This window comes from Adiantum capillus-veneris, chromosome 8 (genome assembly GCF_014529385.1).
Source record: "Adiantum capillus-veneris isolate H3 chromosome 8, ASM1452938v2, whole genome shotgun sequence".
Lineage (NCBI taxonomy): Eukaryota > Viridiplantae > Streptophyta > Polypodiopsida > Polypodiales > Pteridaceae > Adiantum > Adiantum capillus-veneris.
In genome coordinates this window covers 75,470,903-75,484,943 of record NC_140938.1, presented here as the reverse complement: position 1 = coordinate 75,484,943, position 14,041 = coordinate 75,470,903, and the positions used below count along the sequence as shown (strand labels likewise).

The 14,041-nt window shown below is 42.2% G+C and overlaps 1 protein-coding gene across 2 annotated transcripts in view; it reads left to right on the top strand.

The window, feature by feature from the left end:
• Positions 1 to 3,325: 3,325 nt before the first annotated feature.
• LOC147452393 (protein SAWADEE HOMEODOMAIN HOMOLOG 2-like) overlaps positions 3,326 to 14,041 on the top strand; it is a 49,348-nt gene continuing 38,632 nt past the window's right edge. The window contains exons 1-7 of one of the 2 annotated variants that reach the window (XM_086518109.1): positions 3,326 to 3,486; positions 5,168 to 5,253; positions 5,369 to 5,414; positions 5,588 to 5,711; positions 5,786 to 5,824; positions 5,913 to 5,970; positions 6,963 to 7,011. In XM_086518109.1, coding sequence (XP_086374235.1) covers positions 3,433 to 3,486; positions 5,168 to 5,253; positions 5,369 to 5,414; positions 5,588 to 5,711; positions 5,786 to 5,824; positions 5,913 to 5,970; positions 6,963 to 7,011 — 456 coding nt within the window. In that variant the 5' untranslated portion in view covers positions 3,326 to 3,432. The remainder of the gene's footprint in view (positions 3,487 to 5,167; positions 5,254 to 5,368; positions 5,415 to 5,587; positions 5,712 to 5,785; positions 5,825 to 5,912; positions 5,971 to 6,962; positions 7,012 to 14,041) is intronic. The other variant, XM_086518108.1, reaches the window with a different exon arrangement.

Below are 14,041 nucleotides of genomic sequence, written 5' to 3'. Positions count from 1 at the left end.
TGACTCTCTCATGTGGAAGAATTAGATGAGGATTGTTGTTTGCTACTTGCCAAGATCTCAACTTTCATGAAACTTTTCTTATTTTCAGTAATTGTGGCAACGTTGGACTCAAACTTATTTCTCCATTGTTGTAATACATTCGTCAAACTCAGACTCATTGCATGTGAAAGGGAGAAAGAGCAAGGGTTTTACGATTATGTTTCCCAAGAGCACAAAACTCACAAATTCCCATCTGGGGATGAGCCTTAAGATCCATGCCATGAACAAGATCACGATGTTGAAGATCAAGGAGTTTTGAGAAATCAACATGAACAAAACCATGATGCCATACCTTGCAATCATGATCACCTGGAGCAGTGACAACATTTACTACAACATTATTGAGAGAGAGTTCAAAAAAATAGGAACTTGAGTTGTTTAATGTTTAACGAGGTAGGGTTTCACATGTCATGGATCATGGCTCCTTTGTGGAGCTTATGGGCTTTCGTGATTGAAAGAAATGAATTATATTTCCGTCACAAATTTCCACACGTATAATCAAGACATATGGGTTAAGGTCTTTTCCATGTTTGGGAAAGCCTTTCCACGAAGGAGGTGGACCAAAAGACATTGCAATATCATCTAGTCTCTCTTATATGAATCAACCTTCAATAGGTCGCGGCTTTTGGGATTATTATCATAGACGCTCTCAAGTACCTGCACATAGGTTTGACTAACACAATTAGCATCATTAAATTTGAAAATGGACCTAGTCAACAAAGATTGAAAAGGTTGGCCAAATGCAGTCTCATATGGAGTACAACCAATTGCACTAGAGAACAAATTTAGGACAGCCTGAACTAACGGCAAATGTTGTTCCCACTTCGATTGTTGATCATAAACATATGATTTGAAAACATAAAATGTCAAATGGTTGTAATTTTCACTTTGCCCATCAGATTGCAGATGAAACGCATACAAAAAGTTTAACCTGGTGCCAAATTTTCAAACAAATCACACCAAAGGAGGATGAAAATGGCTTATATAGGTGACCATCGAAGAGGACGAGTTTACTGAAAGATGGGAAATAGAAAAAACAACATAGATTACACAATATTTAGCATAAGCAGGGTATAAACAACGCTCATGATCATACATGGGTGGGTGCAACAAGAAGAAATGGCTCCAAGACCTTAGGGAGAACATCAACATCAAATGAATGATTTTTGTGGATGACCTTTCCTCCAATTCAGTGCCAGGTCAAGGTACATGGTCCATGGCTTATACTTTCTCTATATTAAGGACGAGCTTTGTAAATAAAAAATTGGGAGCATCTACAAAATCATGCGTTAACACATCATAAAGGTTCGTAATCTGCATCCAAAACTTCATGTTTATGCATTTTCTTGGATCACAAAACTAAACTACAGGACATCACACGATTTTTGTTCCTTATTATCTATGGGGAAACACGATGCCGACTCTCTACATATTTCTGTATGACACTTTTGTATGATGTGCACTATATATCGTCTATTGTTTGTGTTATTTTCTCATTGCAAGACGAAAAGTTTAACTACTCGCATGGTTTTTTTGTAGCTTCACGAAACAACGTTCTCTACCTTGCACGATTAGACGAGACACCTATTCAATTACCAAGTCAGTAGTCCATGTTTATTTTTTCATTCCTCTACACTACAATTTACTATATGTAGACAAACTGATTAAACTCGCAACACCACGTCAACACTAATCTGCATCAACACATCAATACTAAAACGTATCAACAAATTGCTTTGGCAAAGCACAAGTAGGTCTTACACATTTTGAAAAAGAAATAGTTGAAGAATCTTGGGAGATCCTTGTAAGGAGATATGGAGAAGGGTCCTCACGATAATCATGAACGAATGCATATGTGGAAGAAGAGAAGTAGTTGGAGGAGGTCGGCAATGCAAACTATCTGAATATGAGAGAGAGAGAGAGAGAGAGAGAGAGAGAGAGAGAGAGAGAGAGAGAGAGAGAGAGAGAGAGAGAGAGAGAGAGATTTCATTCGCCTCTACCCTGTGAAGCATCTCTGCCTCTACGTCACCTCTTGCAATGGTGTGGCCCCACTTGAGCCAATTATTAACAAACTCTTGTTGTTCTTTGAGAAGCAAGGGAAGCCCTATGTAATGAGTAAACTGCTAGATTCAGCCTTTCTTGAGCCTCCTCTTAACTTAGAGCTACAACACTAGAATAGGACTGTTCAAGCTACTGGAAAGGAAAGCTTCTGTTTGATGCAAAGGCTGCTGTGAAAAAAAGAGACAAGCTGGCTTCGAGCCACATGCAAACACTTACACATTTCTTCTTGGTGGCTATATTCTTACAAAACCAATGAAATATTGCTGCTTTGGGCTGAAATTAAATGTTGTTGCAGTGTCTTCTATGGCCTTGTTAGGTGACTCATCAACATGTATACCTTTGCCCTTCTCAATTGTGCTTACTTATTACAAGATTTCAAAATAAGTATGCATAGAAGGTGCTCCTTTGCATATGCTCTGCCAAGCATGACAAAGTCGTTATCCATCAACACCCGCAGTCCTTAGGCAACACTCTCAATCAAAAGGCAAAACACCTTGACAATGGAAAACTGCGTCAGGAACAAGCTTTGCACTTGCACCCTAGCAATCTATTATGTAGTTGAGGGAACTTGATGAGAGCCCCAGGAGGCCTTGCCAACATTCCAACGCAACAACCAATTTTACATATGCTCTGTCAATTATCATCTTGTGCCATTAGAATGCATACATACATGCTCTAGTGGGATTTACCCGAGTTTCAATGTTGAAATCATTACCCACTCTCAAACCCTTACGCTAGCCCTCATGGCCACTCACAGAGAGAGAGAGAGAGAGAGAGAGAGAGAGAGAGAGAGAGAGAGAGAGAGAGAGAGAGAGGAACCTGTAGGGTTCAAGAACGACCACCATGAAGGGTGGGGGTTAAGGTTGTCGAGAGTAGAGAGGCTAAGCGGACACTGCACCAAAGGAGGGACGACAAAGAAAACAATGAATTGAACCGTTTTATGTTTGTGTATATAATTTGTATATAGAATTTCGAGGCAAAAGAGGTGCTTCGGGGCATGAATCATTGTGTACAATTGATTTGTAAATTGATTTGTAGCTAGCCACTGTTCTTTTGAGAGAGAGAGACATACTATAACATAATATGGCCGAAGGGGGAGCCCTTTACACTTGTCGAAATCTGTGACATGAAAGCTAAACTCCAAAATTGAAAGAAGCCCGTGCACTGGATAAAGAGGCAGAGAGAAAGAGAGAGAGGCCGCCAAAGGCGGTATAAATTGGCTTTAGAACTAAAACTATCTCCCTCTCTCAAGAAACAGGGTCCAATGACTAGATGACTGTACGCACGACCGATCTTCGTCTTCCTCGACGGCAGAGAGCTTGAACGGAGAGCATGGGGCGACCGCCGTCAGGAGAAATGCGCGTTTTTCGATTTCTGCCTAACGAGGTGAGAGAGAGAGAGAGAGTTGTCGCAGACAGAAAACTTGCCATTTCGGAAGTTTTAGTCTCTCAAATTTGGGCGAGACCCAACAGGTTATTCACAGAATTTTCAGGGTTACTTAAGAAAGAAAAGTCAGTGTTTGACTGTAGCACGCATACTGGCATTGTCAGCGTAAGCAAGTTGCATCATGGGTTGACCCGAACAGGGCCTTTTAAAGTGACTGAACTAAACAAGTGAAAGGCACGGTGCCATTGTAGCATGTGCAGGAGGGAATGGAAGTAATGTTACTAGCAGGAAATTTCCTTGCTCCCTTGCTACTGTTTGATAAAAATTATAGTAATATTACGAACTTGCAACTTCTCAGTTTTTCTTTGATATTAGAATCCTGGAAGCTCATTCATTGTAGGTGCGTGTAAGCAGCCTTGTCGTATGTGGGGAGTTTTTTGTGATATATTGAGATTAAGATTTGTCTGCTGATCTCTTTTGTGATGGAGTCTCAGCTTGGACTTTGGTGAGCTGACTAAGGCCTTACTGTTATCAGCCCTGAGATTATGGGTCCAAAGAATCATAATGTATGCTCCATGAAACAATATTTGGGTGCATGTTTCATACTCGAAGTACCTAGCCCCTCATTTTAAGTTCTCTGAATTGTGCATGAGAACACTGAAAAATAGATGGTCTGCGAACTTATTCCTGGGAGCATGAGGACCAGACAAAGGGTAAGGTGTTATCAAACTTTCAATTAGGCTTGGGGTCTTCTTACTCTGTATCTTGGCCCTGTTTGATGCTTGTATGCATACGTAATAGGTGCATGTTTTGCCATTTTTCTGGTGGTGATTGCTGGGTTTCTAGTCTTTCACATGGTTTATTTATGCTCAAGTACGCTGAACTGTGTATTGATGTATGCTCATGTGTGTGTGCACGTGGTGCGTGTTGTGTTTAGGAGCATATGTTAGTACCTAGTTCTACACCCACTATTGGGCACTAACGATGTTAGTGGGGATGTCGTGGTATTTAGTCAATACTATGCATGATGGAGCTGATGGTTATATTGTCTCGTGGGTGACTACCATGGGTCTATACCTTGCACTTTCCTTTATGGGTGAATTTGGGCTTATCCTGGATTCATCTAGGTATATATATTGTCTCATGGGTGACTACCATGGGTTTATAAGGGTGATTCTGGGCTTATCCTGGATTCATCTAGGTATATTTTCCTCAAGTGCTCTAGCTCAAGAGTGGATCATACTACACATTTCACTTTGAACAGAGACGTCTAATTGTGAAGTGCAGTGGGGTTTGGAATCATGTGGCTCATGGTCACCATGAAATGTGTTTCGACGGGTTCAAACAGACGAAACATTTTGAGCCTTGAAACGTTTCGCTGATCAAATGAAACACGTACTGTTTCCTAACCACAAGCTACCATATTTTGAGGTTTTGGGGCCTTTCAAATCCGTATATGCACATTGCAGTCCTCTGTTTCACTATGCTCTATCATCAGATTGAAATGTTTCATGGTAAAACATCGCGTTCTGAGGGTGGAATGTTTTGACCCCGAATATTTTGCGGTAACGCTGACAATGTGGCTTCATGCACTGTTGTGGATGTAGTATGCTATATACATGGATTTATCGCTGTCAGTGTCACAAATGAGATTGAAGTGAAGTTGATTTTCTTGTTTCAGGTGAACAAACTACTGAGCCTTTGGGAGGATTGCAAAATTAGTGGTCCACCTAATGAAGTTCTGCAAGATCTAGTTGAGAAGTTCAGGTATGTTTTTTCTTTTTTTGGCTTTCTGCTAGATGGTGTGTGAACTGGTAGCTGAGTGAGATTCGTTTTGGGCCAATGAGCTAGCTGATTTTTTGCTATCCCATAATATATACAGCAAAGCCAGAGAGCAAGATGGGAAAGGATGTGTGAATCGAAGGCAGGTTGGTTCGGTGACATTTTGTCAATGTTTTAAGAGCTTCATGACTTGCACGTAGCTTTCAGACATGAATCTTTGAACCTATGGTCTTCAAAAAAGAGGGTTCAGCTTCTCTAACTTAGAGAATAGTCCTAATACAAGTGAATTAATGTGGTCTAACCTGTTGAGATCTTGTAGGTGCTCCAGTGGTTTCAAAACAGACGGTGGTATGTACGTAAACAGGCAGAGAAACAATTGGGAAGGCTATCTGATAAAGAGTCCTTTTCGGAGAGGACGCAAACTACCATCACTCCTCTCTCAGGTGCCTGAGAGAAAAATCTGTGTGGGTCAGTTGATCAATTCTGTACATTGACTCAGTTTCCTGATACTTTGCAGATGATTTAGATGTAGCTACCCCCACCACTCCTCCCTCAGGTATGCTTTTAAATTTTTCTGCTGAGATGTATGCCACTTCAATTACATGATTGCTACTCATAAAGGCTGAAACTTTTTATCTGTGCAGATGAGATAGACATGAGTACAGTAGAGTTTGAAGCAAAGTCATCTAAAGATGGTGCTTGGTAGGATCCCTTTTTTTGGAGTTTTGAATGGGCCTAGTTTTTCCAAGTGATATTTGTTAAACTGCTTTTATGGTGACATTTCGAAGTGAGTTTCATGCATACATTGGTCATATTAGTTCTTTAGACTTCTCACAGGCTTTTTACCTTATGCTCTTTCTCTGTACATGCACACATTCATATGTCCGTTAGATATATTCAAACATAAGACAAGTTGATTAGTTAAGGAAGCTCTCTACGAGGTTACCTATTTCTCTAGTTGATTTTCTTCATGACATTGACTTGTAATCAATGAAAAAGAGAAACTTGATGGTTAATACTTTGCTAATCAACAAGTATGCTAATTGTCTAGGGTATGAGTGTGAGCCACTACACGGGGAGTGCAAGTCTTAAATTACTTTCATGGCGCCCTAAACTTTGAAAATAAAGAGTGTCTGATGTTTTTTGTATTAAGCAAATTAAATTCTTAATTTGCAGTGGTTCATGTACCTCAAATACACTCTGGTTCATGTACCTCATTGTGTAGTTCATGTACCTCAGTGTGTAGTATGGTGAGGGGTTTTCCCAGTTTTTATTTTCTTTTGTAATATAAACTGAACTTTCTTTGTTGAAAGTCCAACATAAGTAAAAGAAGAGTGAATGAAACTTGGATAGCATAGAGTTTCAGTATAGGGGATAGATTCCTCGGTGTTGAGTTGCTCCACATATTTACACACGGAAAATGAATCTACCGAAAATTCACTTGATTGCACCCCCTTTTTAGAGGGTGATAAGATAGTGGCCGTTTCATTGGTTTCTCGCAATCATGACCTAGAGGCAAATGAGGCTATGGTTGGAAGTTTCAGGCTTTACTGTCTTGCTTAAACAGCATACTATAGGAGATATAAGACACAAACTATATAGGGGCTTTTAGTAAAGCTGTAGTTTTAACTTTTAGATCGTTTTTGAAAATTGTTGCTTGGTGTAAAGCTTACAGTAGTTATAATTCCTTGCAGGTATGATGTGCGAACATTCTTAGAGCACAGAATGCTCGACTCTGGACCAGTACGTAACACCTTAACTCTTGAAACAATTACCTTTTTTGGGGTAGCATGGCACAATTATCTTGCCCTTATTGTGGGAAGAGTTTGACGTGATGTCTTTTGTTTCTCATGGGTTGATTTTAGAACACACAAGCTCTGATCATTTTTGTCGGCTTTTCCTTCTTTTTGTGTGCTTGTCTGTTATATACAATGATTTGGTATAAAAAGATTTTTTTAATAGAAAACCTGTTTGTTACTAGATTCTTCTGTTTGGTGATTTTGTTTTCGTGTTAAGTTCATTGTTGTATATGAAAGATAATGGTACAGTTGTGGCGAGAGTTACACTATCACAGGAAAAATTATGATGCTGGGCATCCCGCATGGGTTAATAGTGGGTATGTTTACAGATGTGGGAGGCAGTCAGTTCTGTTTGCAGCCTTTTATGTCATAGACCGAAGTTGCAATAGAGCATGTATTTGGGGTGATAATATCAGCCTTACTTCTATAGTGATGCCTGGTCTCTTCCTTCTCTTTTGATTTTGCATTGGTTGCCTTTGGTCAAATTTACGTCAGCTAGAGGGGATGCCTTTGTATTACCAAGCTCTCCTAGTGAAACTTGGTGAGAGGGCTAGGTGGTTTTCATCTCCACGGCAAAGTGCACTATTAATACTATTGTCGTCATTATGCATTCTGATGAGAGAGATGTCGGAGTGTGCAGTGTGGGGGGGGAGAACCGTCCTGTAGCCTTACTAAAGGACGGTAAACTTTGGCTTTCTCCCAATTTAAACGTTGTTTAACTTCACCTGTACTTTAGGACACAAAGTAACTTCACGAATAAACAAGTAAAACTGGAATTTACCACTTCAAAACAGTTTACAACTTGGAAGCTAGAGTGCTCCCAAGTAGATAGTGACACCTTGTCGGCCCCAAAGGTCGGTGCCCCTTTGAGTATTTCTTTATTTCAATTAAACTTGGAGAAAACCTGTAAACTTCCATGAGCTGTCCCACTTCTATTGGGCTGAAAATTGCCTTCGCTAGCCCAATTTTGGTAGCATAACGACAGTAGAAGGTTTTATAGACAATCCCCTGTAATAGGTGACTTTCCACGCGCATTAAAGCACTTTTGCAAACCTGTCGAGAAAATATAGCACATTGAATTCCTTGGATTTAGCCTCTAAAATGCACCTAAACACTTGTTTGACAATTCCCTAGCTTCCTTGAAGTTCCTTGGACCTATGAAAAGCAGTTTACATGAAAAGCCTTCGAACTCAAAAGCAATGTCAAAAAGCTGCCAGCGTAAATCACGGAATTCCGCACAACTGCCACGTCAGCCTTGTCAGTGCATTTTGCGGAAGTCTGCCACGTCAGCATTGTCAGCGCAAAATCCGGAAATTGTCCGTACAACTGCCACATCATCAGTTTTTGGCGCAAGACTTTCTTTGTGGGTCCTGCTTTATTTTAATCCTTTATGTCACTTGGGGCCCCATCGGACGGGGTCCCCATAAGTTGGTAGGACTTCTTCTTCTGTTACTTGTTCTTCTTAGCGTTTAGGCCCCTCGGCCAGCATCTAGGGTCAAAACCCTAAACCTGTAAAAAATTTCAGCAAGCTGTAATTCTCTGTTTTGGGCTCTATTTTGCGTGCCGAACGCATTTGTAGGTAGCCCTTGAGTTCCCGCATCAATAGGGCTACTTGCCCTTTGATTTAGACGAGATTTCTCATGAGAAATCTCTCTAAATCAACCTGTACTTGCTTAGGATAGCAATTAGATAATCCGGTACCTGTGCAAGAGGCTTTTCCCTAAGCAATCCTGCATAAACCCATAGAATTGTACATACAGATGAATAGCCCTTGAGCTGGGCATCACGATTTTGTATTCAAAAGGGGAGAGAGGCATAAGAAGAGAAGGCAAGCTTTCTATTAAAGCTGTGATCTCGTGCACCAACTACTCACACACACAGTAGCTCACTCAATGATACAAATTCAGTCTCAAAACAGTCCCAAATCAATTTGGGGCCCCCTTCTTGCAAAGGTGTTTTGCAGATGGCTCTAGAGCTGACATATGTCCACTTTGCCCTTTTGGTTTAAATTCTTAGTACCCACCAACTTATAAATGGGGCCTAAATGACTTTAATTGAGCCTAGCCCCACCCTTTTACTAGTCAGATTTTAGTGCCGATTGGCCTAACCATCTCGTGGCTGCATGGCCTTCACTTCTGCGGGCGAAACTCTCAGCCATTGGCCGTTTCACGCTGGCCTTGCAATGTCTTGGCATTTGTGACTTCAGAAAGAGGGTCCCAAAAATTAAATAAAAATCAAGGGAAGGAAACCAACAAATAAAGTTAGTATTTGTCACAATTTCGTGACCCGGGGGTGGGGGGTGGGGAGAGAGAGAGAGAGAGAGAGAGAGAGAGAGAGTACGTCATGTCGAATCTGCTCTCCACGCTGAACCTGTTGCGACGAGCAGCCTATCTTGATTCTTCTCTTCCCGCGCATACTTGTGGGTCTTTGCACCCTCTACTGGCAGCTCCTCCACGGGCTGATCTTGCTATCCACGCTTCAGCCTGCACACGGTTGCGAACTAGCTGCCTGGTGGTTCTCCTTTCCCTTCTTCCACCTTAACCCTCACATCCTTTCCTATTGTTCTCTCGCCTGTGACGTTTTCTGTTTTTAGCTTTCTTTTTACACACAAGTTTTTCCTTTCGTTTGCTTTCTTACCTGCTTGTTGCCTGTTACGCATGCCTGTGATTTCTTTCTGTGTTTGTGATTGGTGTTTTGTCTGCATGCTTGCAAGTTTATGTGCATGTGTCTGCCTGTGTGCTTGTGGGTGGCGTGTGTGGATGATTGCATGCTATATGCTTTTGCCCGTTTTTTTGTTTGGTTCCCTTGTTTTGCTCAATAGGCTCAAGTGTGTAGTGTATGTGGTGGTCATGGAGGATTGGACGGTTGAACCTTTAGCCTCTTCTTCAACTAGTTCCATCCAATGTTATTGCTTATGCAGGTTGCACAAAGTCATAGCCCTATAGATTTTGCCAAGGATGGTTGCAATATTCTCTCTCTTGGAGTTTTGATGCAGTCTTTGGCGGTGGTGGTGCTTATTCTACTCGGATGCGTCGTTGTTTACGGCCTTGGAGAATAGGAATTGGCTATTGGAGTTTCTTTGGTTGAAGTTTACGGCCTCCTTGTCGAAGTCTGGGTGGCTTGCTTTTGCGTCAACTCTCTTGCTTCCTTCTGCCTTTACTCCCCTGCTCCTAGCTTTTGTTGTATCACCCATCTTTTTTAACTTTGTATCGTTGGTAGTTTTTCCCCTATGGTTTGTGGATGTTGAACATTATAGGGTTTTTTTAACCATCAGATCCATACTATCCTATGTGCCTACAGGCGGCTTGTAACTTTGATTACATAATACAAAAGGGTATCAAGCCCCACTTCTTGAGAGAGAGAGAGAGAGAGAGAGAGAGAGAGAGAGAGAGAGAGAGAGAGAGAGAGAGAGAGAGAGAGAGAGAGAGAGAGAGAGAGAGAAATGAAATGAAATGATATATTAACGTCTACAAAAGGCCAAAATGACCTATGAGACCAACTGATTACAATGATGAGTCTAGTACCAAGTCTGGTACAAACAAAGAAAACTACAAACAACGAACTTAGATAGGAGTGCTACTGACTCCTATGGGTCGCTGGTAGGCTGAGCAATGGTATCATGCCACAAAGGTACAAAGTGGGGATAAGAGAGAGAGAGAGAGAGAGAGAGAGAGAGAGAGAGAGAGAGAGAGAGAGAGAGAGAGAGAGAGAGAGAGAGAGAGAGAGAGAGAGAGAGAGAGAGAGAGAGAGAGAGAGAGAGAGAGAGAGAGAGAGAGAGAGAGAGAGAGAGAGAGAGAGAGAGAGAGAGAGAGAGAGAGAGAGAGAGAGAGAGAGAGAGAGAGAAATGAAATGAAATGTTATATTAACGTCTTCAAAAGGCCAGAGTGACCTATGAGACCAAACTGATACAAAAGTGGTGAGTCTGTTACAATGTCTGAAAAGTGTGAAAATGTGAAAATAAATGCGAAAAAACTAAATACAAAGTATTAGATAAACTTCTTAGGAGCATTCTGGGTGTCTGGCTAGAATGCTTCTAATCCTTTGTTGTACTCTCCTCCGGTGAAGTGTGCTTTTGCATCTCGATCGCGGTCGTCTCGATTTCCTAAGCTCAATCGCCCTGTCAATGAGGGTGCCTTTGGCATGAATGTGGGTACTCCTTTGTGCTCGCTGCTGGCCTCTCGCTTCTCCTTCCATTCCTGCTTCTCTCGATCCGAAGAAATCTGTGATCTGCCTCTGAGGCTGTAGTGCTCTTTGTCTTCTCATTAGATTATCCCTGTGCTGATGTAGTTCCAGTAGGTACAGGCCTAAGCACCTTTGATCTTGGTATTGCATGACTCTATCTAGAGGTCCGAAGCCTTCTTTAAACAGGCAATGGAAACGCCCACGTATCTCATAGTATACGGTGCAGTGGCATATGTAGTGTAATTCTGTCTCCGGCTCCATTTCGCATAACTTGCAAATTCTGCTCTCAGGTGGGATTCCCCTAAATCTGCCAAATTCAATTTCCAACTGGTGTGAGGATGTACGAATCTGACCAATAGCACATCTCAAACCATGAGACAGGTGGGTATCCATGTAGCTCGGGCGAATCACAAAGCCATCTTCAGATAGCTGTAGGAAGTTTTCTTTGTAGTCGGCCATCTTCGTGCCCAATTCTTGTGTAGAGTCTACCCATGTCCTCTTAGTGTCCAACTGTATAAGATCCTGGCGGATGATTTTATTAATCTCCGTTCGTGTGATTGCCAGTGATGGAGCCTCAAGAGAGTATTGGAAGGGGGGTAATCTTTCCATACTGAACCCGTGTCTGTGAAACCACGAGGACAGTTGCGCATACCAGCATGATGTATCTCCTTTCATTGCTAATTGTCGAGAGGATTTGAGGGCCAATCTAGTATATCGGCAATTATTTGTATCCCATAAACCATGTATAAAGGACACTGATCTGGTAAGAGCTTCAATTTCTATTGGAGGGGCAGCTAGTTCCGCTCGGCTAATCGCGTGTGGTACGGAGGCCTTGGCTCTAATCATTCGGGAAATCATAGATACCAAAGGTCTCTCCATTGACTTCCAATTATCCTGATCCACAGATGGTCCCCAAATCTGGACCCCATACAGCATAGCCGAAGCCACCACAGTATCAAAGAGCCAAAGTTTTGTTCGTGGTTCCTGAAACTGCACTTGTGAACACATCCTCTCCAACCCTCCCAAGGCCGCAGAGGCTCTGGACAATCTAGCATCCGCTGCTTTCTTAAGAGTAAACTTTGGTCCTGTAAATACCACACCAAGGTATGTGTATGCATCTGTGTACTCTACTGTATCCTGGCCATATGCAAATGTAGGTGCCGATCTCCTAACCCACTGTGGTGTGGTGTTAAACACCATAACTTTGGTTTTACCCAAATTTACCGACAGTCCGCTGTCCTCCGCGAATTTATGTAATGCATCTAACTGCCTTTGCATTCCATCTGGTGATTCTGCTATCAATACAATATCATCTACATACAACAACAAAGGGATCCATGACCCTGCAAGTTGAGCACCTCTGTCACCCTCTCTATCAATGTAATCTGATACCTCATCTATATACATACCAAATAAAGTAGGGGACAGTGGGCATCCCTGCTTTACTCCCAACGGTGGAATGAACAATGTCGGAATCCCCTTCTGAAGTATGTACATAACCAGTTACCGACCCGTATAAGGCCATGATCCCCCAGATGATCTCTTTGGGGACCCCTAACTCTTGCATTCTGCGCAGCAATCTGGCCCTTGGTACTGTATCAAAAGCTTTCCAAAAATCCACAAAGCAACAATACATCCTTCTCCCGCTTGCTCTTCCTTCCTCAATAATGGCTTTGAGCGTAAGAATGTGATCTAAAGTGGAATAACCCCTCCTGAATCCAGCTTGTCCTGTTGCCCTTATGCCCTCATTCTCTGCCCATCTACTCAATTTTTGTTCCAGAATGGATGCGTACAGTCGGGTCAATGTGTGACCCACCATAATGGATCGGTAGTTCCCGGGTATCATAGGATCCCCTGACTTGAAAATAGGTACGATAGTAGATAATTTCCAAGATTCAGGTAATCCTTCACACATGACCCGATTAAACAGACGAGCAAGGACTTCTGAAAGTAGATCCCTTACATGGATCAGATGTTCTGCTACTAAACCCTCATGATCATATGCTCTTCTTGTCTTCATCTTATGAATGGCTTTTTCCACCATTTCGGCAGTAAAGAAAGTACTAGTAGCAGGGCGTGGCTCTAGCGGATCTGGTAATGGAGGCTGTCCAGATACCGTATATAATGATGTTACATATTGACCCCAAATCTCAGGAGAAGTAATTGTCGAAGGTGATGAGTGCTCGTGAAATAAACGCCAGGCCTCATGTGAGTCCTGACTCAAGAAGAGCTGATATAAATCCTTCTCCATTTTGGCTAAAAATGCCCTTTTCTTGCGACGTACTATACGTCGAAGAGCAATCCGAGACTGCTTATATGTGATGATCCCAAGTGTAAGCTCTTTCTGGACCTGGGTTCTCGTCTCTCTGCATTCCTCGTCGTACCAACTGTTTTGAGGCATGTTCCCAGATCCTCTCTTCTGATTAGGCTGAGTATGTGGGTATGCCTCTTGTGCTGCTCCATGTAGTATCTCTGTTAGCTGAGAGGTAATCTCCTCTACAATATATACTGGCTCGGCTGCCCACATCCTATTATAGATCTGTTCCACATAGACTGAATCAGTCTCTGGCGTGAAAGTATATCTTGTGTGTGTCTTCTTCCTTTGGACTTGAGAGGCATTGTATTGGAAGGAGATTGATAAGGTCAAGAGAGCATGATCCACTGCAATCCCAACCGGTCTGGGTCCCACCTTAAAGTCCTCGATACTAGAAATAAAGCTTGGTGAAGTCATGACATAATCCACTGTACTGGCCCCATGCTTGTGCGGGAAGCATGTGAATCCCCCAGATAAA